Source organism: Chinchilla lanigera, unplaced genomic scaffold (assembly GCF_000276665.1).
Source record: "Chinchilla lanigera isolate Chin_1 unplaced genomic scaffold, ChiLan1.0 scaffold00029, whole genome shotgun sequence".
Classification (NCBI taxonomy): Eukaryota; Metazoa; Chordata; class Mammalia; order Rodentia; family Chinchillidae; genus Chinchilla; species Chinchilla lanigera.
This window is the reverse complement of record NW_004955430.1, coordinates 2,281,904-2,308,973: the sequence shown is the minus strand read 5'-3', so window position 1 is coordinate 2,308,973 and position 27,070 is coordinate 2,281,904. Positions and strand designations below refer to the sequence as shown.

Genomic DNA, 27,070 nt, shown 5'->3' with positions numbered 1-27,070 from the left:
GACAGGCATAAGGCCCCATAAAGTGTAGGACATACTTGGGATGCTGCAGACAAGGTGCTGTTCCTTGGAGAAACCTGTGCCCTTTCTAGGTGGTAGCATTGGTTTCCTTCCTCGAATGGTGATGGGAGACGGAAGCTCTTCTTCACTAGTCATAACATAGCTTGCTTGGAACTTACAGAATAACTGGAAGAAGCAAGATTTTCTTAATGAAAATAAATTTATATCATACAAATTAATTCTGCTTTAGTATGTGTTATCCTTTGATAGTATTTTCTGTGCTGAAAAATACTTGGTGAGATATTTAACTTTTATAACTTACTACATTTTTATAGTTCTAGGGAGTGAATCCTGAGCTACCCCTCTAGTCCTCCTCCTTTTTTTTTTTTTTTTTTTGGTACTGGGAATCAAACTCAGGACCTTGCACTTGTCAGGCAGGGCTCTGTGTCACTGAGCTATATCCCTCGCCCCTCTTTAGCCCTTTTAAAATTTTTTTATTTTGAAATAAGTTCTTGCTAAGCTGCCTAGGCTGGGCTTGAACTTGAGATCCTTTTACCTCAGCCTCAGTGCTTTTTAATTTCTTACAATCTTGATATTTAATTTTATTTTGATGGTTATTATTTAATGCTTTTGTTTTGTTTTTGGAGGTGCTGAGGATTGAACCCGAAACTTTGAACATACTGCGGAAGTGCTCTATCCGAGCTACCACCGCCCAGCCCATTTTAATGCTTTTACAGTTCATTTTATCTTTTCAAAGTGTATAATTTAAAATCTGATCAATAGATGTAAAACATGCATATTACAGCTATTCTGATGAAGTGTTTTAATTAATTCCTTATACTTACATACTTAAGTTCTTAAGTTTTCTACCGTATATGAAAATTGAGAACTTTGAAAACTGAAGAAAGGGTATTGAAAGGTTATATAACTTAACTATTTTATGAAAAAAGTACTGTGAGGATGTTCTTCGGAAGGAAAGGGGGAGTAAAAATGACCAAGATGTGATATGTATGTGTATTAATTCACCAAGATGATTACAGTTACTATGTATCAGAAAAATATACTAATAAAAATGTTTTGTCATTTGTGGAAACTTACAACGAATTGGAAAGTAGTAATGAAAATTCAAATTGTAATGCATCTGTTTGATTACTTTGAATTATTTTTATTTTTAGGAAGCAGCACAAGCCTTAATTTATGCCGAGATGGCAGGATCCAGCCTAGAACGTATTCAAGAAAAAATAAATGAGTATCTGGAAAGAGTTCAAGCTCTGCATTCTGCAGGTTGGTGAAGCTCCTGAAGTTGTCACTGTGGATTTTTCTTTTCCATCACATCTTTTGCCTATGTTACTCTCTCTTCACTTGTGGTTCTTGATCTTCATTTCTTGCTCATTCCTCTTTCAAAAATCATAATTGGAAATATGTCATAGATGTATGAGAGAACTCTTACAGTCCAACTTCCTAATTTCCCAGAGATGTAATTTATAACTGGCAAAAGTTAGGATTAGAACCTTGGTAGGGTCTGTTTTTTAGATACCTAACATATGCCCTCTGTTGATATTAAAATTGTCTAATCTTCTTCAGTGTCTAAAGACTTCAGCGACAGGCCCAGTCCGTTCCCTGTCAGTGTGCTCTGCCTCAAGACCTTTGCTCAGCTCTTTTTAAACAGTGCCTTGGAAAAGCAACATGTAAGCAGAGGCCTAGAACAGCTTCTCTTTCTTTCTGTAAACAGTGTGGCAAGTGCTGTGATAGGAGTGTGCACAGGCTTGCTGGGTGTGGTGGTGCATGCCTGTACTCTCAGCACTCTGGAAGGGTGAGCAGGCAGGAGGGTCACAAGTTTGAGCCCAGCCTGGTCGGTTTAGTAGTTTATTGAGACCTTGTCTCAAAGAAAAGAAAAAAGAAAGGGCTGTGATGTAGCTCAGTGCAGGAATGTTTTTTTTGCGGAAAGGGTAGTACTAGGGATTGGACCCAGAGCCTTTGCATTGAGCTACATCCCCAGCCCTTCTTTTAAATTTTGAGATAGCGTCTTGGTAAGTTGCCCAGGCTATATTCAGATTTGCCATCCTCCTACCTCTGTATCCCAGTGTGCTAGGATTGTAAGTGTGCCACCTCATCTAGCCCTAGAGATGATTTTTAACACCTTTTTGTGTTACTGGATAATACAGCCACAAGCAGAGGAATCTTGAGAGGAATCTTTATTCTGATAGACTTCGTGCTTCTTGCTACCACTAATTCTAAATGTGAGCAGTTACAAAGCACATGGTTAGGATAAAGTAGATTTGATCTACTTTTCTGTTATAGTAATCCTCTTTAAAAAGCAGGTTATTTTCAGAAAATGCCCAGAAATTGCATATATTGAACAGTGTACAGTACACAGGACTACAATACACAGGACGACTGCCTGGGTATCAGTCCTTCCTTGACAAGAAGTTACACTGACTCATGCATTTAGGCAGTGTAGCTGTGTGGTAGAGTGCTTGCCTAGCATGCCCAAGGGCCTTGGTTCAGTCCCCAACATTGCAAAAAGATGTGTTTTGTACAGGTACCAGCTCTCTGCAATGAATGTAATTATTATGTACTGCAAACAGTTACCAATAAAAATTTAAAAATTGAAAGAAAAAAATGTTATTTTGTGGTTCAGGGGAACTTCATTTTTCCAGCTTTGTTTTATAAGCTGTTTTAAAATTATCTTTGAAGTATAGACAGGACACTTTAATGCGTGCTTTCATGATCTCTTTGGTTTTTTGTATATATTTCTCTTTATTTCAACAATCATTTATTGAGTGAATATTTGGGCTGTCTGCCAAGTATTGGTAGATGAATTCTCAGGAAGCCCTTAATCAGATGTGGAGAGATAAAAGTACAAACATTGCATTATCCTGGAAATCCCCTTTCTGAAACACGTTAAATATTAAAGCAGATTGTTTAGAAGGTACGTGGTGATAATATTTGACAAATAGAAACCCTGGTAACTAAAGGAATATTTCTGTATTTCTTTTCCATATGTGCACATATTCAGGCACATTTTTGACATAGGTTATAATATCCAAACCAGAGTGTTCTTTAAACCCTTGAAGTTCTTATAGGAATGGGGAAAAATATGAATTACTAATATTTTCTACTAATGAATTAGATTTGGGGCCGAGGATTTAGCTCAGTGGCACAGCACCTGCCTGGCAAGTGTGAGGTTCTGTGTTTGAGTCCTAATACCAAAAAAAAAAGAATTCTTTCTACTCTGTATTAAATATAGCTAAACCTAAAAAATTATGTTTGAGCTGGGCATGGACACGCAGGTAGTCCAGTGCTCAGAAGACTGAGGCGGGAGGATCACTTGAGCCCCTGAGTTCAAGGCCAGCTTGAGCAACATAGCAAAAACCAAAACAGATTGCATTTGATTTTGAGAAGCACATTCTAAATACATTTATGATTGTGATATTCAGGCTCAGATGAAACAGCCCTAGTCTCTTGAAGAGACCTATCACTGAGACAAGTTTAAAAAGAATTTTTAAAGCAGGCCACCTTAGTTGTTTCACCAATTTTTTACCCATTTTGTTCAGTAAATGTAATGTATGTAACCTGTAGAGAATTAAATGTTTCATTATTTTAAACAAAATGTTCCTTTTTAAAAAAAATACTTTTTAGAACCCCAATTTTAAAAGCATAGTCTGCTCATAGAAGTCAAACTAACAGAAGATAAGTTGACCTCCAGGTGGGGAAAGGTAACACAGTTTGAAATTGACTAGTATGATATAAAGAGATTTGAGATTTGGAATTAAAAGATTGAAGTTGATTTTTTCCCTTCTATTTGTAGCTGTGAAACCCTAGGTTAGATCAGTACTTCTTAATGGGGAATGATTTTGCAGTACCCCCACCCAGCCATGTTTGACAGTATGTTTGGTTTACATACTGCTGCGTGGAGTGGGAAGTATGTTACTGGCATCTAATTGGGTAGAGGCCTGGAATATTACTAAAAATTATAAATACACTGGATGTTCCCCCACAACAAAGAATATCCAGTACAATATATCAGTAATGCCAAGGCTAAGAGACCCTGGGCTGGGCTAGATTAATATTTTTGGGCTTTGGTGCTTTTGTTTTATGAATGGGATTATCGCATACCTCAAGAGAGGTGTTAAAAAGGGTTAAAACATCAACACATACCTTTAAGAAACTAACAAAATACAAAACTTTAAAAAATTGACAGGTTTGTTGAGGCTATAATTCACTCACCATAAAATTCATACCCCCTCCACCGACTGGTGATAGAACCCAGGCTCCATTCTAGCCCTTGTAATTAATTAATTAGTTATTTTTTAAAATTTTGAGACAGGTCCTTGCTAAGTCATTAAATTGCCCAGGCTGGGCTTGAACTTTTGATCCTCCTGCCTCAGCCTCTTGCAGCACTGGGATTATAGGCATGTATCACCATGCCTGGCAAATTCACTCTTTTAAATCAAACATTTCAGTATATTAGTGGCTTTAGTAAAGAGTTGTGCAAGCACAGTCACTCTCTAATTTTAGAACTTTTATCACCCTAGAAGAAACCCCTTATCTAAGCAGCCACTTCCCGTTCCTCCAATGCCTATCCTTTAGGACTCACTAATCTCCTTTCTGTCTGTATAGGAAGGTATTCTGGATGGTTCATATACAGTAAATAGAATCATCGAACCCTTTCGTTGCCTGGCTTCTTTCACTGAATTTTAATGTTTGTAAGGGTTACTTATATTGTAGGAAGTGTCAATTCTTCATTCTTTTTTATGGCTGAATAACATTCGTATATACTGTATTTTTTCCGTGTGTTAGTTAATAGGTATTTGGTTTTTTCTCACCTTTTGACTGTTAACAATACTGGTATAAACATTGGTTTACAAGTTTTTATGTAAAAGTATGCCTTCAGTTATCTTGAATATATACCCAGCAGTAGGATGGTAGTTCATATGATAACTCTGTGAAGAACGGCAAGTTTTCAAAAGTTGCTACACAGTTACCCCATTCCCCCCAAAAAAGTTGATATACTATTGAACAATTCTGCCAGCAATGTAGCAGGGTTCCAGTTCCTTCACAGCCTCACCAACACTTATTATTGTGGGAAAGTTAAGGGAGGAAAGGTTTATTTGGCTCACAGTTTGTAGAGGTTTCAGTCCATAGTTGGCTGGCTCTAAGGCAGGGTGACACCTGGCAGAGGGGCATCACAGAGGAGAAACAGTTCATGGTGGGCAGAAGGCAGCAAAACAGCAAAGTGTCGAAGAAGCAGTAAGCAACAAGCAGTGAGTGACAACAGCAACCCTCTTTCTGTCCCTTATATTCTGTCCCTTATATTCTGTCCAGGCTACCTGCCCTTGAGGGAGCACACATCCAGAGTGGGGCACCCTTAATCTTAGCATGGCACTGTGAATCAGTCCCAGTAGCACATCCTTAATCCCAGCATCACATACTCAAGATCCAGCCACCTCTGAAAAGCTCCATCTATGACTACATGAGGTTTTGGTGGGACATCTAAATACAAACCATAACAGGGAGTTATTCTTAAGTTTTTTAAAAAATGTATATATGTACTTTGCTAAACTTTTTAAATACAGGGAATATAGAGCTTGGTAAAGATGGTTTTAAATGTGTTAAAATGGTGTACTATTCCCTGCTGTATTTGAGTAATCCTCTCTCTATATATGCTTTCTTTCTTGTCCTAGTTCAGTCAAAGAGTGCTGGTCCTTTGAAATCAAAACATCAGTTAGACTTGGAGCGTGCTCATTTCCTTGTTACACAAGCTTTTGATGAAGATGAAAAACAGAATGTTGAAGAAGCTATAGAATTGTATACGGAAGCTGTGGATCTCTGTCTGAAAACTGTATGTATAGCTGCAGGTTAAATTTGGTGGAATTATGTTAAGAAACTCCTTTGCTAATGAATTTTACTTAACTCTTTGAAGATTCTAAGTTCTATTATTATAAATGTAACTTATGTTACATTAAAAGATGTTCACTTATCAAAAGATGGTGAAGCTAGGTATTGTGGTACATGCCTATCTGGTACTTGGAAGGCTGAGGCAGTAGGATTTCAAGTCCCAGGACAGCATGGGCAATTTACAGAGACTATGTCTTGTTAAAGTTAGGAAATGGTTAGGGGTGTAGATTAGTGGTAGAGCCCCTATGTAGCATTAGTAAGGCCCTGGGTTCCATTCCCAGTAAACCCTCCTGACAAAGTAGAGTCATAGTTAATGGGTTTTGCAGCTTATTAAAATTTTATCTCTATTGAATAAGTAAGCAATCAAGTTTTAAGTTACAGGAACTAATTTTTAACCTGCTAATAACCTAATAACTACAACTATTACAGAAAGAATTTGCCATCATAAATTACAAATTTAGAATAAACTTCTTTTCAATTTCATATTGTAAAAAATAAGTTGCAGTATTAGTTTGGAAGAGCTTTATTAATTTGTAGCATAAAGTCTAAGCAGGGTGGCCTTTTACAGCTCCCTCGGGAGCTGCCTTCAGTTCAGAGAGCATCTGCTGCTTAAGAGCATGCACTTGGCAGGAAGACGGTGAAATGCTAGAGCCTGGGTGTTGCAGAGCCCTTCGCAGTGTCAGCTCTCCCCGCCCCCAGGTACAGGGATTGAACCCAGGGAGAACTGAGCTATATTCCCAGTGGTTTTTGTATTTTATTTTTTATTTTGAGACAGGGTCTTGGTAGGTCACCCAGCCTGGCCTTGAACTTGCAGTTCTCCTGCCTCAGTCTCATTCAGTGGTCCTTTAAGTTCACTTAAATGGCAAGTTTTCAACACTGTTTTAAATGGTAATCTTTAAAGGTGAAAACAAAATGTTCTTTTTGTTTATTCAATTCATTCATGATTTCAAGAAGTGTAATGTGCATTGTATTTATTTTGCATAGAAATAGCATGGATCAGACAAATTAAAAAATACTTGTGCTTTAGGATGTCTGTCTCTTTCTTTCTCTTAAGTCTTCTGAAACTGCTGATAAAACCCTGCAAAATAAACTGAAACAGTTGGCTCGACAGGCCCTAGATAGGTGAGTTTTGGTCATGCAAGTGCTACCTGGTGGCTGGCATGTTTTGTTACTTGTTACATAACAGACTTGTTTCAATGTGTGGCACAGGTCATGGCAGCAAACCTTCATCTTTTTAAACTGAGATCTAGAAGTCTGTCTTCTTCAAATGACTGGATCTACCTGTTTTTAGTTTCTCGCTTTAACCTCAATCCATCAAGAAATGTTTTTAGTTTTTTCTTAGAGAGCAGAAATGACTGTGGTATTTGCCATGGGTGACTTTTCCTACATTGTACCGTATCAGACTTCACAGAAGAGAACCTCTAGAAATGCTTCCAGAGCTGCTACAGAAATAGAGGTTGAGAGTTGTCCTGCTTCCAGACATGCACGTTCCCCAAGTCGTACATTCTGTGTAGCTCCTTCAGCTGAGTTGGTGTCAGCTTTGCATTGAGGCCTGCCATGACTATTCTATTTAGAGTCGAGTCTCCTCAAGCATTTTGCCCTGCTTAATCTCTTCTAATATTCTTTCTCATAGCTCTTACCTCTGTCAGAGGCATAGAATTCGTGTTTGTTCTTTGTGTTCCTTTCAACCCTCATCCCCCAAATGTAAGCTCTGTGAAGACAGAACTTTGCCTGTTGGTTTAGTGCTGTAGCCAAGCATGTAGCAGAACTCCTCATATGTAGAATATGCTTGTACGTATTTGTTGAAAGAATGAATGAGTGTGTATGAGAGAGTTATACCTCTTGAAGGAGTTTTGTAGTTAAGGAAAAGGGGGAAATTGCATCTATACCTATAGCATGAATTACTGAAATTATCTCCCTTTGAGGCCCTGACTCGATAGCTGTACAGCCCTCAGCTTTTCTTACTCATTGAGGTATGTCGTTCTTCCTTTTCATCACCTGTCAACTAACCTTTAGTTTGTTTCTCCACATTCGTGAAGATATGAGCATGTGGCACATAGTTGTCTTCTCTAGCTTGACTTTTTCATCAGAATCATAGCTGACTTACAGTGCGTCTAGGACTTCTGAGTATTACCCATCTAGTGGCTAACCCATCAGTATTTCTGAGTTCATTGTAAGCAAGGGCAGGGGCCTTGTCAGTAATGAGTACTTTTGAGGGTCTGTTGAAAACTGTGCTCTCTAGAAAAATGTACGTATATAACTTTTTGCATATAGTTTCAGAGTGTTCACAAAACCCCAGTCATATATGGACCTCTGGTTAAGAACTTCTAGTTTTAAGCTTGTCCTTTGACAGAACAAAAGCAAAATTCCCTGGCATAGATGTGAGGCCTTCTGTAATCCACTCCTGCCTTCCTGTCCTCTCCTCTGCTGCCTCTCAGTTGTACTTTTCACAGGGTGCATACCCATTCCTTAGAAGTGAACTCACATGCATGTTCTCTGTATTTCAGAAAAGTTCTCTGTGGCTTCAGCATCACTTCAAAGCAGCCTTCCCTTACTCTCTTTTCTAGACATTAAGTCTGTAGTGTCTTTCATGCATTCATTCACATTTGTCCCAGCATCGCTGTCATTTTGATGCAGTCATCTTTCTCTACAAAGCCATGAGCACCTTGCAAATGGGAATTGCTTTATACATTCTTGCACACCACTTATTTTGTATAGTATCTAACATACAAGGAGTGTTCAAGTAATGTTGTCAATACAGTATTATTTGCAAGCCGGGCGTGGTGGCACATGCCTATATTTCCAGCACTTGGGAGGCTGAGGCAGGAGGATCGTTGAGAGTTTGAGGCCAGCCTGGGTTACAAAGTGAGCTCAAGGCCAGCCTGAACTGCATAGTGAGACTCTGTCTCAAAAAGATAAAAATTCAAAAGAAAAAAAGAATGTTATTTGCAAAAATACTTACCTTTTGGGAGTAGCTAAAGTAACGAGATTTTGACTAGTGTGTAAGAATTTTATATACTAATTTTCTGTTAAGAGTGGCTGACTAGTTTTTGAAGTAAACTTTGTTTCCTAAAAATTTAACTATAGCTGGACATGGTGCACATCTGTAATCCCAGCACTGTGGGAGGCTAGGGCAAGAGGATTACATGTTCGAGCCAAGTCTGGGTAAAATAAAAAAAGATCTGGAGGATCTAGTGCAGAGGCCCTGGGTTCAATCTCCAGTACTTCCAAAAGGAAAAATGCTTAAATGTGAGAAGAAAGACTAATACTGTTTTTCTGTGCCTGTGTTATAGAGCAGAAGCATTGAGTGAGCCTTTGACAAAGCCGTTCTACAAAATCAAGTCAAATATTAAACCAAAACCACCTCCAGTGAAAACCCATTTTCCATTAGGAGCTAATTCCTTCCCTGAAAAATCTCAGCCATTTGTAAGTCCACAGTCATGCGATGCACAAGGACAGAGGTACACAGCAGAAGAAATAGAAGTGCTCAGGTAAATCCATTAATGATTAATTATAATGAACTTTGTTGACATAATGCGTGTAATTGTGTTCTCATTAGATTTACTGAATTGTATTCAGATGTTTATTTAAAAAGTGTTATTAGGTAATTATAAGTAATAATATCATATAGTCACTTTGAAGGGAAGAGTTAAAATTTCTAATGTTCTTTAGTATTACCATTCTTTACCATGAGCGCCTTGCAAGTAGGAATTGCTTTACACATTCTTGCACAGCACTTACTCTGCAACATTTGTTACGTGAGTATCTTTGCAGTGCTGGGCCCTGAGTGTTAAGGAGCACAGCAGAGCTGTGGGCAGTACTAGCAGTCTGTGCAGCTTTGTAAGCAGAGCCCTAATGGGGATGCGTGGTGCCTTGAAGTAGCGTCTGGACCAGCAAACTACACTAACGTTGTGAGCCATAAATCATTTCTCACTTTTTTAAAGGGTTTTTAAAAAGAAAATGAGCACAGAAGGATATGTGACACAGACCTGATTGCCAAACATAAACTGTACTGTCTGGCTCCCTACAAAAAGCACTCAAAGACTTCCTGGTGTACACCTCAACATGTGTGAAAGAAGCTTCAGGAGATACTGCAGATGTGAAGCATATGAATATAGAAATCCTTTATTTTCCATATTAATATAGAAATCCTATAAATGGTCTTCTGAGCCAGTGTAGATACGATTAGAAGTTTGCAAGAACTTAGAACTGTGAACATGACTTGCTTAGAACTATGCAAGTCATGTAGATACTCATTTTTAATTTTCCTAAAATTGAGCTGAAAGGGCATCTTTCTTTCCCGTTGAAGATTTTAATTCTATTCCTTCTGATCTGGTTTCCTTTGTCTAGAAAATTGCTTATGAACCAGTACAACACAAAATAAGACAGAAGGGTAGCTTTGGAGCTGAGTGACGCTAAGTAAGAGTACAGTGTTTGGGCTCTTCACCGTCCCTGTGCTCCCTACACACATTTGGAATTCTGCATCACAACAGCAGTGCATTTCCCCCTGCCCCACATACAAGTGAAATGTCCTCATCCTCTTTCCAGAACATGGCTGTACGTGGTCCCCAAGTCATTGTGTCTGCTGTTGACTGTTTTAATTCTCAAATTCACTGACCGTCGTTGCCTGAAGACTAAATTGTGCAGATATCCTGCAGCTGCTCCAAATAAAGTACACGGAGGGAGAAAATAGGCAAAGCTATCACAAACCTCATTTCTTAAATTTGTCAACAGACCGTAGCTGAGATCTGTGTTATTTCCTCCATTATCTATTCTATATTCCCATGTATTGGAAAATATGAAGAACATATTTTTCAGAATTGTAAATTTTATGTTTTTAAAATTCTAAAATAACTGAACAGTTGATTTGTCCCTTTGGGCTTAAGATAGAATTGATTTTGTGTGCTGGTAAGGGACATAAGGGCGCTTTCATTGCCTCTGAAATATGCTTGTCTTGAGACTAGAGTTTTGTTGTGAAGGATGTTAGTGTTAAAAAGAATAACTTTTATTGAATTTAAGTACATCAGTTATTTTCTGATACTCAGTTTTATGAAAATTTTATCCAAATATATTTAATAACATGAGGTTATCAGTTTAATACAATACTGTACCTTGTCATTTAAATTTTGAAGAGTTTAAGATTGGCCATTAATAAGATAGACTTGAATATTCACCTTAGAATGTTTTCTCACTTTATAGGACAACATCAAAAATAAATGGTATAGAATATGTTCCTTTCATGAGTGTTGATTTGAGGGAACGCTTTGCTTATCCAATGCCTTTCTGGTAAGTAACCACTATTGTGAGTTTTACTTTCAAGATCTAATTTTTAAGTTTTTCTGTAATTTTTCAATACTTAGACGTTCAGTTCAATTCATAGCTTTGAAATTAAAATGTAATAAAAAACTGGAAGAGAGGTATAATTATGGGAAAGAGGTAGGATGACATAGCAAGAACACTTTATTTGCCTGACCATGGGCTCACGTAGGTCTCCTTTGCCTCATACTATGCTGATAGTGCCAGTACGATATCCAGCACAAAGTCAGTACTCAGTAAACGCTTGTCCAGTTGGTGTTTCAGTTACAGCAGAACTACAAGCCAGTCTAGGAGTGGAATGGAAAAGTGGAACAGAGTGACAGTAGCTCTGTTTACTGAGATCCAGTTCAAGAGAGTTGTTTATAAAGGTGTTAGAACAGCCTTCCAGGACAGCGGCAGTTTCTGTCAAGAGCCTAAAAAATACTGTTTGGTTCAGGACTCCAAACTTCTAATCAGCCTAATGAAATCAGTACTCAGAGCTGTGTGTAATAAGAGATTCATGAAGACATATTTTATAACAAAGAATTACTGAAATTAAATACGCAGAGGTATGGTGATGATTTGGTGATGGCCTGTCCAGCTGTGTGTAGTGGCTCATGCTTGTAATCCCAGCACTCGAGAGCATGAGGCAGAGGAGGATTGTGAGTTTGGGGCCAGCATGGGCTGCGTAGTGAGTTCAGGTTAGCCTGGATTATATAGTGAACTCCTGTCCCAAGGTACTTGGGGGGAAAAGGCACATCCATGCAGTCAAATACTGTGCTGTGTAAATGAAATGTCTTTAAGAAGGTAGGAAAAAATGCACCTTTTAAAGAATAGAAAGTTATGTATATAATATTATAGTACCAGGTCTTAAACTTTTAATGTATTTATACATGCATAGAAAAATGGTGTTAGCTGGACGTGGTGGTGCACGCATGTAATCTTAGCACTCGGGTGGCTGAGGCAGGAGGATCGTTGCGAGTTTGAGGCCAGTCTGGGCTACAAAGTGAGCTCAAGGCCAGCCTGAACTACATAGTGAGACCCTGTCTCAAAAAAAAAAAAAAAAAGAAAAAAAAGAAAAATGGTGTTAACTAGTACAGCAGTGTTGGGCACATGTTGTATCCTGCCTACTACCTGGGAGGCTGAAACAGGATGATCATAAGTTTGAGGCTGGCCTGTGTAACTTTGTGTGACCCTATGTCAAAATAGAAAGGGCTGGGGATACAGCATCGGTGAGGTCCTGAGTTCAATCCCCAATACAGGAAAACAATTTTGTGTGCTTATGTAGAGAATATAAAAAAATCACAAAGAATAAGAGGGCTGCTCTTCATTTTCCAGGGTTGGTCTGTGTTTCTGTCTCATTCTCACACACATACTCTCTTCCCTCTCTACCCTCCCTTTTTCCACACAACCCCCCACCCTGTCTTTGCCTGTCTTTTACTGGGGATTGAACCCAGGGTCTTTGCCCTGAGCTCCGGCTTCCATCCTTAGCCATTTTTTGTAGTTGTTTTTGTTTGTTTTTAAATTTTGAGGTAGGGTCTCACTAAGTTGTCCAAGCTGGTCTTGGACTTGAGATCCTCATGTGTCAGCCTCCTAGAGTGCTGAGATTACAGGAATGTACCACAGTGCTTAGCTAGTTTTGATTTCTTGAATGGCTCAGGTGTCTGAAAGCCAGTAAACTATCACCCTAATTTTTTCACTCAGGCAGCCTTGTAATGCTAGCAACTGATTAAGATCTAAGAAATTCTTCTTTTTTTTCCAGTACCAGGAATTGAACTCACGACCTTGCGCTTGCCAGGCAGGCGCTGTGCCGCTGAGCTAAATCCCCAGCCCATGATCTAAGAAATTCTTATGTCTTAGAAGTTTTATAGCTTTGATATTAAGGGTACAGATTTTAGAAGCAAATTTTACAGACTGAAATCCTGTATGATTCTGGAAAATTGTTAAATATGTCTCAGGTTCCTCATTTATAAAAATGAGGATAGTATTAAAACCTACCTCATAGTATTACTGTTACCATTCAATGAATAAATTATGAACCTCTTAGCATGGTGCTTGTTGTGTAGCTAAAGCTTTATAATAAAGGTTAACTGCTAGAAAAATATTTTGTTAGATTGTAAGTTATGTTACACCATTTAGCCATATATTCCAAGTATTTAAGAAATTTTTATACTTCTAACCATTTCATTTCAGGAGACCAAGGTATTTAGAGATGTCATAAAGATAAAAGGTTTACATAAAAGATATTAGTTAGTGTTACAATACCGTAGGTAAATCAGTTCTTTTTTGTTTGTTTGTTTTTGAGACAGTGTTTCACTATGTGTCCCAGGCCAGCCTTGAACTCATGGTGATCCTCTTACCTCAGCCTCCTGGAGTGCTGGGGTCACAGGCATGTGCTACCATGTGTGCAGCTCAGATCAGTTTTTCTAGTATGTTCTTGAATGGACATATACAAGTAGATATGTAAACTTAATAGTTTTGATTATTGTATAACAAATTAGATAAACTGCATTTATAATGTGTATGTAACACAATGTCCACAAAAAGAATATATATTCATGAAAAATCAAGTTCTCATGGAATTTAACATTGGATAACATTCATAAGTATAATTGGAAAAGTAAAATATAGAACTGTACTAACTCCCTCAGAATTGGGATTTTTCATATTTTTTGTTTTTATTTTGTGTTGCAATTACTTAATGCCTGTCTGCTAGGGGATTATAAAGTCTATAAGGATAGAGGCCATTTATGATTAACAAAGTTGTACCCCATCTGTACCACAGTTTATCTTGTGTATACTAGGTACTTAATAAATACCTACTGAACTAAATCTGGAGAAAAATTTATAAAAATACATTTAAAACTACTCTGTCAGTACAAGAGTTCCCTTTGTTATTTAGGTTATATTGCAGTGAGAACAATAATTTTGTAAAATTTAGGTAACAGATTGACAGGAAAACAATTGAAAATATATGAAAGTTATCTTTGGTTAGAGAGATTGACTTTTTTTCTCTTCTTGTATTATTTCAAACCACAAACATATTTATAAGATATTTTGAAGCTGGGCATGGTGGCGCACACCTGTAATCCCAGCACTTGGGAGGCTGAGGCAGGAGGATCGTCGTAAGTTCGAGACCAGCCTGGGCTACAAAGTGAGCTTGCAGTCAGCCTGAACTGCATAGTGAGACCCTGTCTCAAAAAGACAAAAAAAAAAAAAAAAGCTATTTTGAAAGTTCTAAGGAAAGACATTGAATTTATTTATTTATTTATTTATTTTTGGAACCAGGAATCAAACTCATGACCTTGCGCTTCCTAGGCAGGCGCTTCCACCACTGAGCTATATCACTGGCCCAAGACATTGAATTTAAACACTGAATTTATTCATTAGTGACTTGAGAACAGATGTTAAGGAATCCTGGGGTTGGAGAATGAGGAAAAAAAGGAGCCTTGAATTTATGGTTCAGGTGGCAAGTTAAATTCCTCTAATTCAGCTAACTCCATGTTTATAATTAGCCTTATCTTACAGAGGTATCAAAATACTACCTGGAACACTCACGCTTCTTGAGGTGGTTATGGGAGATAGTTTGGGAAATGATGTATATCATACTCTAGTGAGATTTACAGCGAACATTGGCTCGTTAAAAGTTTAGATGATCCTGCAGTGAAGAAATTAATACATTAGCCAGGAATTTGATCACAAAATCTTCTTTCTCCTAATACCTATTAGCATTTTTTGAAAGAAAGAAAAAAGACTGTTATAATCTATTTGTTTTAGTTCTCCTATCATATAACTCATATTATCTCTAAATCCCTTAAAATCCAAAGATTTGCTGCCCTTGCTCTAGAAAAGTTTTGAGGAAAGGTAGATGTTTGTTAATCTGGTAATGTATATCAGTTTTAGAGAACTATTACCACACAGAGTGGGTTTGGAACTGAAAACCTAGATTCAAGGGCCCGTCCTTCTCCTTAGCTGCATGACCTTCAGAAGTTACTTCATCACTTTACGACTTTTCCAAAATATTTAATTTTTTTTTGGTACAGGAATAGAACTCAGGACCTTGTGCTTGCCAGGCGGGCACTTGTGCCCCTGAGCTGTATACCCAGTCCCAAAATATTTAATTTAACAGAATTATTCTGGGCATTTAAATGGATAGTGTATGTAAAGCACTTCATTTTTTAAAATTTTGATTTTAAAGAGAAAAGAACAAAAAATACTGAAAACAAAGAAATATAAACAAAACACAAAAACAATAAAAATGATACAGAATTTCAAAACAAGGTGATAGGAAGTTAACAGTGGTTGTTGTATTACGTATTGTTGTCTTCAAAGTGGTTACTCAGTGTAAAGTACTTTAGTGTGATGCCTGACTCATAGTATTTAGTAAATGAGCTACTCTGTCCTTGCAGAGTGTTCGTGAGCCAAAGGAAGGATCTGTAGCTTCCTGCCTCTTTGAATGAATCACCCTGTACTGTTGTTAATGGCTGTGTTTTATTATTGAATTTCTTTTTTTCTTTTCTTTTCTTTTTTTTCTTTTCTTTTTTGTCTTTTTGAAACAGGGCCTCCTGTGTAGTTCAGGCTGCCCTTGAGCTCGCTTTGTAGCCCAGGCTGATCTTGAACTCACAACGATCCTCCTGCCTCAGCCTCCCGAGTGCTGAAATTACAGGCATGTGCCACCATGCCTGGCTGAATTTCTTGAACATAAGCATGCTAAATTAAACTTTTAAATTATATATATCCTTAAAGTAAAAATAAATGGATTTGGGTTGTGCTTCTGTGTTCAGTTATTTATTTATGCATTTTTAATTTAAAAAAATTTTTTTTTTTTTTTTCCCTGGTACTGGAAATCAAACTCACAACCTCTCTCTTACCAGGCAGGCCCTGTGCCGCTGAGCTAAATCCCCAGCCCCATACGCAGTTTTTAATTGAGGAGGATGGTTAAGTTGAGTGGATTCAGGTCTAGGTATAAAGAACTAGATTTGACCAGGTAATTATTTTAGAAAGATTACATATAGTTAAATGATTACTATTAAAAAACTTCCTGGAAACTTAATTATGACTTTGTTTTTTGACTTCAGGGTTTTTTTTTTTTTTTTTGGTACCGGGACTAGAGCTCAGGACCTTGGGCTTGCCAGGCAGGCACTTGTGCCGCTGAGCTATACCCTTGACTTAATTATGACTTATTTTAATTTTTATTATTATCTCAGTGATAGATTGGGCAAGCTACCATTATCACCTAAACAAAAAACAACATTTTCCAAGTGGGTTCGACCAGAAGACCTCACCAGCAATCCTACAATGATATATACTGTGTCCAGTTTTAGCATAAAGCAGGTAAACATTTATTTTGTGACATTCTGTATGAAAACTAGCATTTTAAGGAAATTTGAATATGAATTTGAGTTTTTTCTTAGGCTTTTATATTTTTAGGTACATGAGAATAATTGGAAAAATTACTCATTCTGCGCGTTTTGACTTAAGCACGGAAGTAACTACATACACACTGATCAGAAATGATAGGAAATAAAGGGAACGACAGAAAACATTTAAATTTTTAGGACTGCATTACAATAAAAGAAATACCGCTGTTATCCCTCTCAGAATAGTCTCTCTCTCTTTGAACATACTTATTCCGGCCGACTTGCCACTTTCTGAAGTCATTTGTCTTTATTTGCACTGTCATGGCTGCTTTTGTGTCCTGAACAGATTGCAAACACTTATCTTTATAAAAGGTCATTTTGACTTTGAGGAAGAGCCAGAACTACATGGAAGCAGATCCGGTGAATAAGGTGGATAAGGACATACCATAATAACTCTTGTTGTTTTGTTATTGAACACTTTATATAATGGCCTTTTAATCGTTCTTTTTGAAGGATCTCTCCATTAGCAGCCAGCAGAGTCCTTTCGCTGATCTGCAGGGGCAGAACTTGGGTGGCTGGCCCCCACCTCCCCATACTACCCCAAGGTTGCCAGCAGGTACGCTTTGGGTCCTGGCTGATGCCTGAGATGCCTCTGATGGAGTGAACACACTTTCCTGCTGGTCACAGCTGTGTTCTTCCCGCCACAAGGACTGCTGAGTGCTGATGTCTCCATGTCTCTGCCCACCACCCTGAGGCAGCAGAGTGACCTGTCGCTCAGCTCACCCTAATGTAAATGTGCTAAAGAGGAGGTGCAGAACCCCTGCCTTGGGTGCAGCTGAGTGAGGAGCCCACGGGGTCCTTGGGCTTTTGAGGAGCTGTCCTCATGAGGGATGTGGTAGGTAGCCATCCTGTGCTGACCTGCACCTGCCCTGCCTGTGACAGAAATAATAACAGCTGCTGCTGCTCCACGGGATCAGTCAGTGCCATGCCTGAGAGATAGCTCCCTATGTCGCTGAGCTATGTTTGGCCTCTGGCACCGTCTGGGGCTGTACTGAGAAGAACACTGAAGCCTACCTGGTCTGGAGTCCCCAGGTGCCTGCCAGGGCCACAGGGTAGGCCCTGACACTTCTCAGAGCCTCTTGAGGACAAAAGTAAGAACTGTGGCCAAAGGTGGGCATGGCTCCTCATATGCTTATTGCCGTGGTCCATGGATGCCGTGGAAATCTGCCCCCTTAGCTTGCAAGGTGCTGCCCTATGCTTGTTGCAGTTGCGTTCCCAGGAGTCCAGAGATGTTGCTGCTCTCTGCAGCAATGTGCTGACGTAGAAGCCAGTGGGCAGGCTGGGGAGCTGTGGCTCCTTTGCCATGCATTGCAGCAGAGGACACCACCCGCCTCCAGATGAGGTCTTGGACCTAAGCAGGGAAGGAGAGCTCTGGAGGAGTGGTGTCTAGAGCCTTGGCGCCAGGTCCCAAGGTTCATTCAGCTTTTGCAAAAATTAGCATAGCTGGTTCTTGATGAATTCACTTTTGTCAGGGCCATAAGGACAGTTAGGGCATCTCGGGAAGAAAGGACAGACGGTGGCGGGCTTGTCTTAGTGTCTGTGCCAGCACTGGTCCTGGCCTGACTGGAGGCAGAAGTGGGTGGCGCTCACTGCCACCACCCAAGGAGAAATCACAGGAGCATATTGTTTTTTCTCGGTAGCCTGTGGGTTTCTCCTTCCCAGATATTACTGGTGTTTCATGAAAGATCAGAATCATTTGGAATCCAGTGAATTTCCAGCCTTGCTTGGATTTCTCATTCAGAATTTCCTTTTCTGGTGAAGAACCATTTCTGCAGTTCTGCATGTAGAAACTAGGGTGGGCAGTGTGCAGGTCCAGCTGCAACCTCTCCGCCCACTTTAAGAAGTGCCCTGAAAACCCTAGAGCAGCGATGGTGCCCCTTTCAGAGCTTTTAGTGATAACAGCCTGCGGCAGTCTGGGTGCCATCAGTTCACTATCGCTGTCCTAGAGCCTCCAGGAGGTGAGCAAGAGCCTGACAGTGATCCCTGTGGGAACGAGGCTGGGGGAAGGCTGAAGACCGAAACCCCCACAGGACCCCACCAGTCTGCTCCCAGGAGCTCACTCATACATGAGCAGTGACGCACTCAGTGGAGAAGTGGGCCTGCTGGGCATAATGTTTCTGTGAGCCTGCCTTCCCATTGGTTGACACTTGGCAGCATATGAGTTTTGATCAGACCTTGTAAACACTCAAGAGAGGACTTCAAGAACTGCTTCAGAAGGTGGCAAGAATGATGAGATAGGGGCTGGGGATTTAGCTCAGCGGCACAGCGCCTGCCTGGCAAGCGCGAGGTCGTGAGTTCGATTCCTGCGGAAAAAAAAACGAAAAAAAAAGGATGATGGGATAGTGTGTTTGAAGCAAGCAGAAGTATTTTGAAGGGGATTAATGGCAGTGTGTTTTCTAGTGTAACACATTTTTAAAATTTAAACACTACTTTTTGGTCTTGCCTTGTATAACTGTTTCGAGTAGCTCAGATTTTTGTGTTTGTAGGTAAAAAACTTGAAAATCTGAATTTCACTTTTGATAAAGGGAATAGATATAAGAGATTTTGTTATATAACTATCCAATGTTAAATTAACACAACTGAAATACTTCTTGATTTTTCTAGGATTTGAGTAAAATACGTGAGTCAGCAGCCTGGCATTTCTCTTTATTATTCTTATTTAAACAACAGTCAAGATATTTAGCATAAAAAATCAGGTGCAGTGCATAAATGTTAGCTAATGTTGAAAATACTTGAATGAAGGAATATATTCATACTCTGTTCTTATTGGCAGACAATAGTATCAGATTGTTCCTTTGTGGCATCATTGGCTATCAGTGCAGCTTATGAGAGACGGTTTAATAAAAAGCTGATTACCAGGTAAAAGTTTGACGTGTTCCTTTAGTCTTTTTCATGTGCTTATCTCTTAACTGGAAACTTAAAAACTGAGGCTTTATCTATGTACAAAGTGGAGAGAGAGTGTCTCTAGAATACTATGGCTCATCCGTAGAGGTTAAGCAGATGATTTATTACTATGGAAAGATACACTAAGTCAGTATGACCATGTGCATATTTCATTAAATAACATGGAATAAATATTTTAAAAATAAATCAAGTAAAATCTCATCATATTTATAGTAATTTATAATATGCCTGTTGAGTAGTTGAAATGAGTTACTGTGAATTAAGAGGGGCTGCAAGCGTAAAATGCACATGAGATTTTGAAAATGGCACAGGAGATACCCCTAATTTTTGTATTGATTACATGTTGAAATCATAGATTATATAAACTTTTTAAATTAGTTTAATTTTAATGTATCATTAAAATTAGTTTCAAGTTTAATGTGGCTATTGGAAAATATAAAATGGTGTATATTTGTGAGAACTGAATATATTAGAATATATTGAAATGTCTCTGAAATACTTTTTCTTTCAGTTTTCGAGAGTTATATTAGCTTAAATCATTGAAATGTAAAAATTAAGCATCATTTTTCATTTAGCTTTTCTTGACTGGTTTTTGTGTATTAACCTCTGAGAGTACAAAGAGGAATTAGTCTTTAATTTCAGCTATTTCCCATGTAAAAGTAATTTTCAGTGTGCTTGATGTGGTCCAAATTAATTTAAAGGAAAATTGATACTGATAGTTTTTGTGAGTATTTGGTTATATAATTTTATGTGACTTTGATCAGAGTTGTGCTTAGTGCCTTGGTTATGATCAGTTTAAATGGTCTTTATGATAAACGAGTATTTTAATCAGCTTAAAATATATCCATTTAGTGGATGACTTATTATAGTATATAATTAAAAATTGAACAGTTTTAGAATATTATAAAATTTATGCCATTTATGATCTCACAATACTCTTAATTATATAGTAAATAAGCAGTTTGAAAATGTAATCTTTGTCTAGGTCTACCATAGGAAAATATTCTTGGTTATTTTTATAAAATTGCAAAGATAATAGCATATGTCTAAGTGACATGTTTAAATATCTCCTGTGTTGTAGTCGATTTTGGATATTAATGTGAGTATTTCAATATTTATTTTCCTTACAAAAGCATAATTTATCCTCAGAATAAGGATGGTGAGCCAGAGTACAATCCCTGTGGAAAGTATATGGTAAAACTTCACCTCAATGGAGTCCCGAGGAAGGTGAATATTGTCTCCCTTTTACCGTTTCTCTCTTCCCTTCTCCGCTTTTGAGTTGTGAGTGGAATTAATATTATCTATATTACAGTTTAGCTGATTTTGACTCTGATCTTACACACTCTACTACCAATATCATTTTATGTTAATAATTGAAAACAGAATCCAGGACAGATTCCAATAAGTAATAATGAACTAAGGACTACTAATGCTTAAAATAAATTGTAATCTGATCTTAATATTTTTGATTAAAAGGAAATCAGACACATTAAGTCTGTTAGGTCAGAAGAGTTTATATGTAGTTACATCCTGAAATGTAAGAAGCCTTTAAAATTACTTCCTTTGTGAAATATACGTATGGTCTTAAGTTATACTGCTTCAATTTCTTTAAGCACTCTGACCTCTGAGGGTGTTCCCTTGTTAGGGTCCTTTAGTATCTGTCCACTGCCACCCGGGTGGGTCCCTGCATCACCCTCAGTTCACATGGGAGTTTGTTAGAATTGCAGAATTTCAGGCTTCACCCTAGAGCTACTGAATCAAAGTCTTCATTTTAACAAGCTCTCTTGGTGATTCCAGTCTGAAAATCACTGCTCTGTCACTCAGGAGTAGTCCAGTTTTAGGGTGCACAGAATCACCCATCAGGAGGCCTTACTGAAGCACAGATTGCTGGGCCCCCCACCGGAGTTTCTGACTCTACATCTGAAAGAGATGCCGTGTGCTTTTCTAACAGGTTCCATGCTGATGCTGGTGCCCTGGTCTGGGAACATCCTTTGAGAGTCGCTCTAGCTATTACTTAAAAACAAACAAAAATTTGAGAATGTTTTTCCTGGACCGTAGTTCTTAAAGAACCTCTTGTTTGAAGAATCTTTCAAAATGGAATTGTAGAATTTATGTTAGTCTTAGATCAAAACTTTTTATTTCTGTGTCTTTCAAATAATTTCTTAGTGTAAGGTATATACTATATCTTTGTGGTGATTGTTTCCTCTTTTTGTTGTTGTTTTGTTTGTTTGTTTTGTTTTTTGGGACAGGGTCTTGCTATGCAGTTCAGCCTGGTGTTGAACTCACTATGTAGCTTAGGTTGGCCTCATGGCAGTACTCCTGCCTCAGCCTCCTGAGTGCTGGGATTATAGGCGTGCATTACCATGCCCACCCCCTCCGTTGTTTAAATGTATTTTTTAGCCGTAATGTTCTACTTTTACAACTAGAAGGCATGAGTTTTTAGGTTTAGATTAAAATGACATATTGATCTTAATAGTGATGCTCTTTGGTAATTATTTTATTGTATGTATTTATTTATTTAGTGGTACCAGGAATTGAACTCAATTATTTTGTATTTATTTATTTATTTATTTATTTATGTCTTTTTGAGACAGGGTCTTGCCATGCAGCTCAGGCTGGCCTCAAACTTGCAAAGATCCTCCTGCCTCAGCCTCCCAAGTGCTGGGATTACAGACATGCACCACCACGCCCGGCTATTTTAAATATAATGTACATTCTAGAATCTCTAATAATTTTGATGGTAGTTATATGTAACAAGTGGCTTACCTGACAGATTAGCTTATAAGACTGAGTAAAGGCATCCTATTAAAATGATGAACGTTTTATAATTGATCAGATTCTAGAAGCATGGAACTGTCATCCTAATAATAGGCTGTTATGCTTTTTATCAGTATGAAAGGTGTTTTTTTTCCTTGACAAGATTTTAGGGTACTCTTTCGCCTAAGGAAATTAATGTTCTCTTTCCTCAGGTGATAATTGATGACCAATTACCTGTTGATCATAAGGGAGAATTGCTGTGTTCTTACTCCAACAATAAAAGTGAATTATGGGTGTCTCTCATAGAAAAAGCATACATGAAGGTTATGGGAGGTTATGATTTCCCAGGATCCAATTCGGTAAGTAAAAGGGGGTATGATTCAGACACTGACCTATGCTAATACAAGGTATGTTAAACTTGAAAAGTAATAGTAGATACTACTACTAGTTTTCTTTATGGGTAAAGAAGGCAGATTATCAGCTCTTGAGAAATACTGACTAGTCCCCTTATTATGGGAGTACATACTTTCTTGTGTAAGGGTAGTATACTATGTAAATTCTGTGTCAGGAAACCTCTAAAATGTATATATCTGCTGTTAGGTTGAGATACAGAGCCAATTAATTGCAGTGTAACTTTCTAGGGTAGTCTTTTCAGATCAAAAGATGTAACATATTAATACTCTTATGTATATTTTCATTTGTAAATTTAAGTTCAAGGAGTTGTTTTCTCCAGCCTTATTAATATAACCTGTAAAGTTGAGCTCTGTGTGCCAGTGTCCTCTAGTTGTGTGAAGTGAACTGCTTGACTTAACATGACTTTAAATTTGGCATTGACCAGCCTGTGGCCTTATGAAGGGTATTTCACCTTTGTCAGCTTATAATATAGGTCTATAATATATGGATAATATCCACCTCCCAGGGTTTGAAAGAGAGTAAATGAAGTACTGTATGCAAATGACCCATCATTCATACCTGACTAGTTTCCCTGCCTAATACCAGGCCTCCTCTGCTCTTCAGGATCTTATAATGCTAGGCAGGATTACGAAGGTCATAGTAAATGCAATGGGAAGTTATTTTTCTTCCTAGCCTATACATTACTGGTTTAGCTTTCTGATCCATTGCCTGTGAATTTACCCACTGCAGCTGAAAAAATGGGAATGTACATACAACATTCGAAGGGATTATCATATTGTATGGACTCACTCAGTGTTAACTGTTACCATCAAAGCAGTTTTTCTGTTAAATATTTGGAGTTTTTGTCATATTTACCAACAAAGTAATTCTCTTGTATTCAGATGAGTGAAAAGCTTTTAACTGTCTTCTGATTTATTCCTATCAGAATCATTGTCAAATCAGTGATTTAAAAGCGACCCTGAGAATTTATCTGAGAGTTTAAAGTCAACACTGAGAGCCTTGAAATGTGTTTATGTTGCAGAATATTGATCTTCATGCACTGACTGGGTGGATACCAGAAAGGATTGCTATGCATTCAGATAGCCAAACTTTCAGTAAGGATAATTCTTTCAGAATGCTTTATCAACGGTAAACAGTTTCTTCTTTTCCTTTCTTTTTTAGTAAAAGAGGCTGTTTAAAATCATCATGCCATATTTAGCATAGAGATCACAGAAGCTGTCATTTTTAGTTATTAGAGACATTATTTTAAAAACAGGCTTTATATGCTTGGTAGTCGGCGTTCGGTTATTTTCAGTGATGGTTACAGATAATCCAAAACATTTGAATCTAGAATGTATGATATGGAAAATTATTCTGTACTTACCAAGTACTTACCAATTTGAGGGGAGGTAGAAAAAGAGACATTTCAGAACTTTAAGCTTTAGGTGGACTGGAAAATTGTCCAAACAGTAGTACACATGCAGTAGCAAGGCTAGAAAGCTTAGTGGTTTGATAAAACGATTATCTCTTTTGGCGAAGTACATTGGTATTTCACATCTTCTTCCTTATTTGTAAACTAAAAATATAGCATTTGTGTTTCTTTATTGATAGGTTTCTGCCTGAGAATTAAGTTTCTTGGGATAAAAAAGGAAATGCGATAATTTATCAGGTACACTGTAAATTAAAAATGTTTTTTCTTTCTTTCTTTTTTTTTTGGTGCTGGGAATCGAACTCAGGACCTTGTGCTTGCCAGGCAGGTGCTGTGCCACTGAGCTACATCCCCAGCCCTAAATATGTTTTCTTGTTTAAAGCTCTTCAGGGTGTTAGGAAAAGCTCTTTTTTTTTTTTTTCCTTTTTGAGAAAGGGTTTTACTGTGCAGTTCAGGCTGACCTTGAACTTTGTAACCCTGGCTGGTCTCGAACTTGCAGTGATCCTCTTGCCTCAACCTCTTGAGTGCTGTCATTTTTGAAAAGATGTAGATATATGGAAATTTTCATGTAAGCCATTAGACTGAGCGGTGGTGTGATCTAAGTTTTCAAAGATTTTCCTTTAATTACTTGTCTTTGGGATCATTCCAGATTTCACAAAGGGGACGTCCTCATCACCGCATCGACGGGAATGATGACTGAAGCTGAAGGGGAGAAGTGGGGCCTGGTTCCCACACATGCGTATGCTGTTCTGGATATTAGAGAGTTCAAGGTTTTGCCTTGCATTGTTTTCTCTTGCTCTTATTTGTTAAGACATCACATGAATCACAAATGATTATCAGCCTTTTGAATACTGACAAATTAAGGTCTTCCTGTTATACTAAACAGCTTGACCTTTAGCATTATAAATTACGAAATTAAAAGAGAGAAACAGAACGACAGTGACAGCACAGATATGGATGACAGAGCAGTACCACCATTAGACCTCTTTCTCTTTTCTGTAGAAGTATCGTGGTTGAGGTAAATACACGGCCCCTGTGCTTGCAGACTGCATATTGGGGTTTGGGTCAGTCCTAGTGGTAAGCGCTGAAGGAGAGTAGGTACTGAGTAAATATCTGTGAAAGGAGAAAAGCTTGGAAGATAGCTGTGAGTAAGACACATCCCAGTGGGTGTGTGAGAGCCTGTGCTTCTCTTCCCTGAGGTCTGGGCCTGTAGTCAGGCCTTGCAGACCCTTCCTCAACCTATACTTGGGCTGTGGTATCAGGATGTGTGACTGCATTCGTGTGCAGGTTGTTAGTTATTTTTAAGTGAAAAATTGATCAGTTGTATGGGTTAGAAAGATACAGGTGTTAAGAGTCCTTTGTAATAGAAAGAAGCAGTGGCAGTCAGCAGTGATTCCACCCCTGTGTATAAGACTATGTTGTAATGAGGTACACAGAACCACGGTTACAGCTCATTTAACAGTGATGGCACAATCTGAGAAATTTGTAGTTAGCTGATTTTGTTTTCATGCAAACATCAGAGAGCATCGAGTATCTTTACACAAATTTAGGTAGTTCAGCCACTCATACCCTTAGGCTGGTTGTGTGTGTGTGTGTGTTTGTGTGTGTGTGTGTGTGTGTGTTAGAGCCAATTGCGCCCGTGGCCAGGATGAACAAAATGACAGGAGATTAACCCAAAAGAGAAAAATCATGTAGTCAAGAGATGGGGTAAACTTGAGATGTGTATGTCTGCTGCTGGCCTAACATGGCATACTGTTTTATGATGAACTTTTTTTTAATAGAGTAAAAAATCCAGTGAATACATAAACCAGTAGCCGTCGTTTGTTATTACCCGGTATTTTACACAGTTGGCAGCACCGAAGGTTTGTTTGTAGCAGCATCACAGTAAAAGGGAAAACAGTATGGAATAGTAATGACTGTAACAATATTTTGGTTGATGTTTATGGTCAGTTACAGTTCTAAAGTACACAGAAGCCTCTCGGCTTAGTTACAAACGTGTGAGTACTCGCTGTTGAACGTGGTGATGGCTGTGCAGTCACTAGGCAGCAGGGATTTTAGCTCCATTTTAGTCTTTTGCGCGTGCTGTTGTATATGCAGTCTGTCATTAAACATTTTCAGGTAGCACATGACTGCATATGAATTGTGAAGGCAGCAGAGACCTGCTGCAGCGTTTGAACATTTATAGTCTCCAGACAGTTTCTCAGTTAGCATTGCAGCTGCAACCATACTGAGTAAAATGGTGTTTTCTTTAAAAGTGGTGTTAAAATTGGGCACTCAAAGCAAAGACTATAAAAGTATATGAGAAACTAAATAATGTGAGAGATTTATATTTTAGAATTGTAATTTCCCACAAACACCAGTGTGTAATAAATCAGTTGTTAATGTTCAGTACTGCGTATATTTGTTGTTAGAACATCCTGAAAAGTAGGGATCAGTGAATGTGACCAATAGTGCGATAATAGCAAGTGATTTAAGTTTAGCTAATGAAATACGCAATAGGAAAGCAGGATTTTTTATAAAGATTGTATCATTTATTTTAAATGTTTTGATTAAAAGGAGACTGGCTAGGGGTGGTGGTGCCTGCTTAAAACCAATACTCAGGAGGCTGAGGCAGGAGGATTGTTGTGAGTTCAGAGTCAGCCTAGTCTACATGGTGAGTTTGAGACCAGCCTGAACTGCATAGGAACACCCTGTCTTTAAACAAAAACAAAAAGGAAACTAAACACATTTATGACAAGAATAGGAACCTGTGGTCTCATTTGAAGACAGAACATTAAAAAATTTTTGGATGCCAGTAATTCAAGAATGTCAAATAAAAGTAGTTAAAAAGTAGTAGCATTTTCTACTTTCTAGTTAAAAAGTAGTAGCATTAGTTACACAGTATCAGTTCTTTACAGGAGCGAGTCTGTAAGATTGAGACATTTTATCAGAGCATGGAACATGAAAGAAGTTTGCCTGGTGGCGGCCTCTTCAC

General features: G+C 38.2%; 1 protein-coding gene across 1 annotated transcript in view; it reads left to right on the top strand.

The window, feature by feature from the left end:
• Window positions 1-1,172: 1,172 nt before the first annotated feature.
• Capn7 (calpain 7) overlaps window positions 1,173-27,070 on the top strand; it is a gene marked incomplete at its 5' end in the record, with an annotated part of 38,528 nt that continues 12,630 nt past the window's right edge. Inside the window, 11 exon segments of the mRNA XM_005387313.2 lie at window positions 1,173-1,281; window positions 5,685-5,842; window positions 6,953-7,020; window positions 9,192-9,389; window positions 11,098-11,184; window positions 16,401-16,527; window positions 19,387-19,472; window positions 20,651-20,744; window positions 22,487-22,633; window positions 23,710-23,816; window positions 24,746-24,866. Of these exon segments, the coding sequence (XP_005387370.2) occupies window positions 1,173-1,281; window positions 5,685-5,842; window positions 6,953-7,020; window positions 9,192-9,389; window positions 11,098-11,184; window positions 16,401-16,527; window positions 19,387-19,472; window positions 20,651-20,744; window positions 22,487-22,633; window positions 23,710-23,816; window positions 24,746-24,866 (1,302 nt within the window).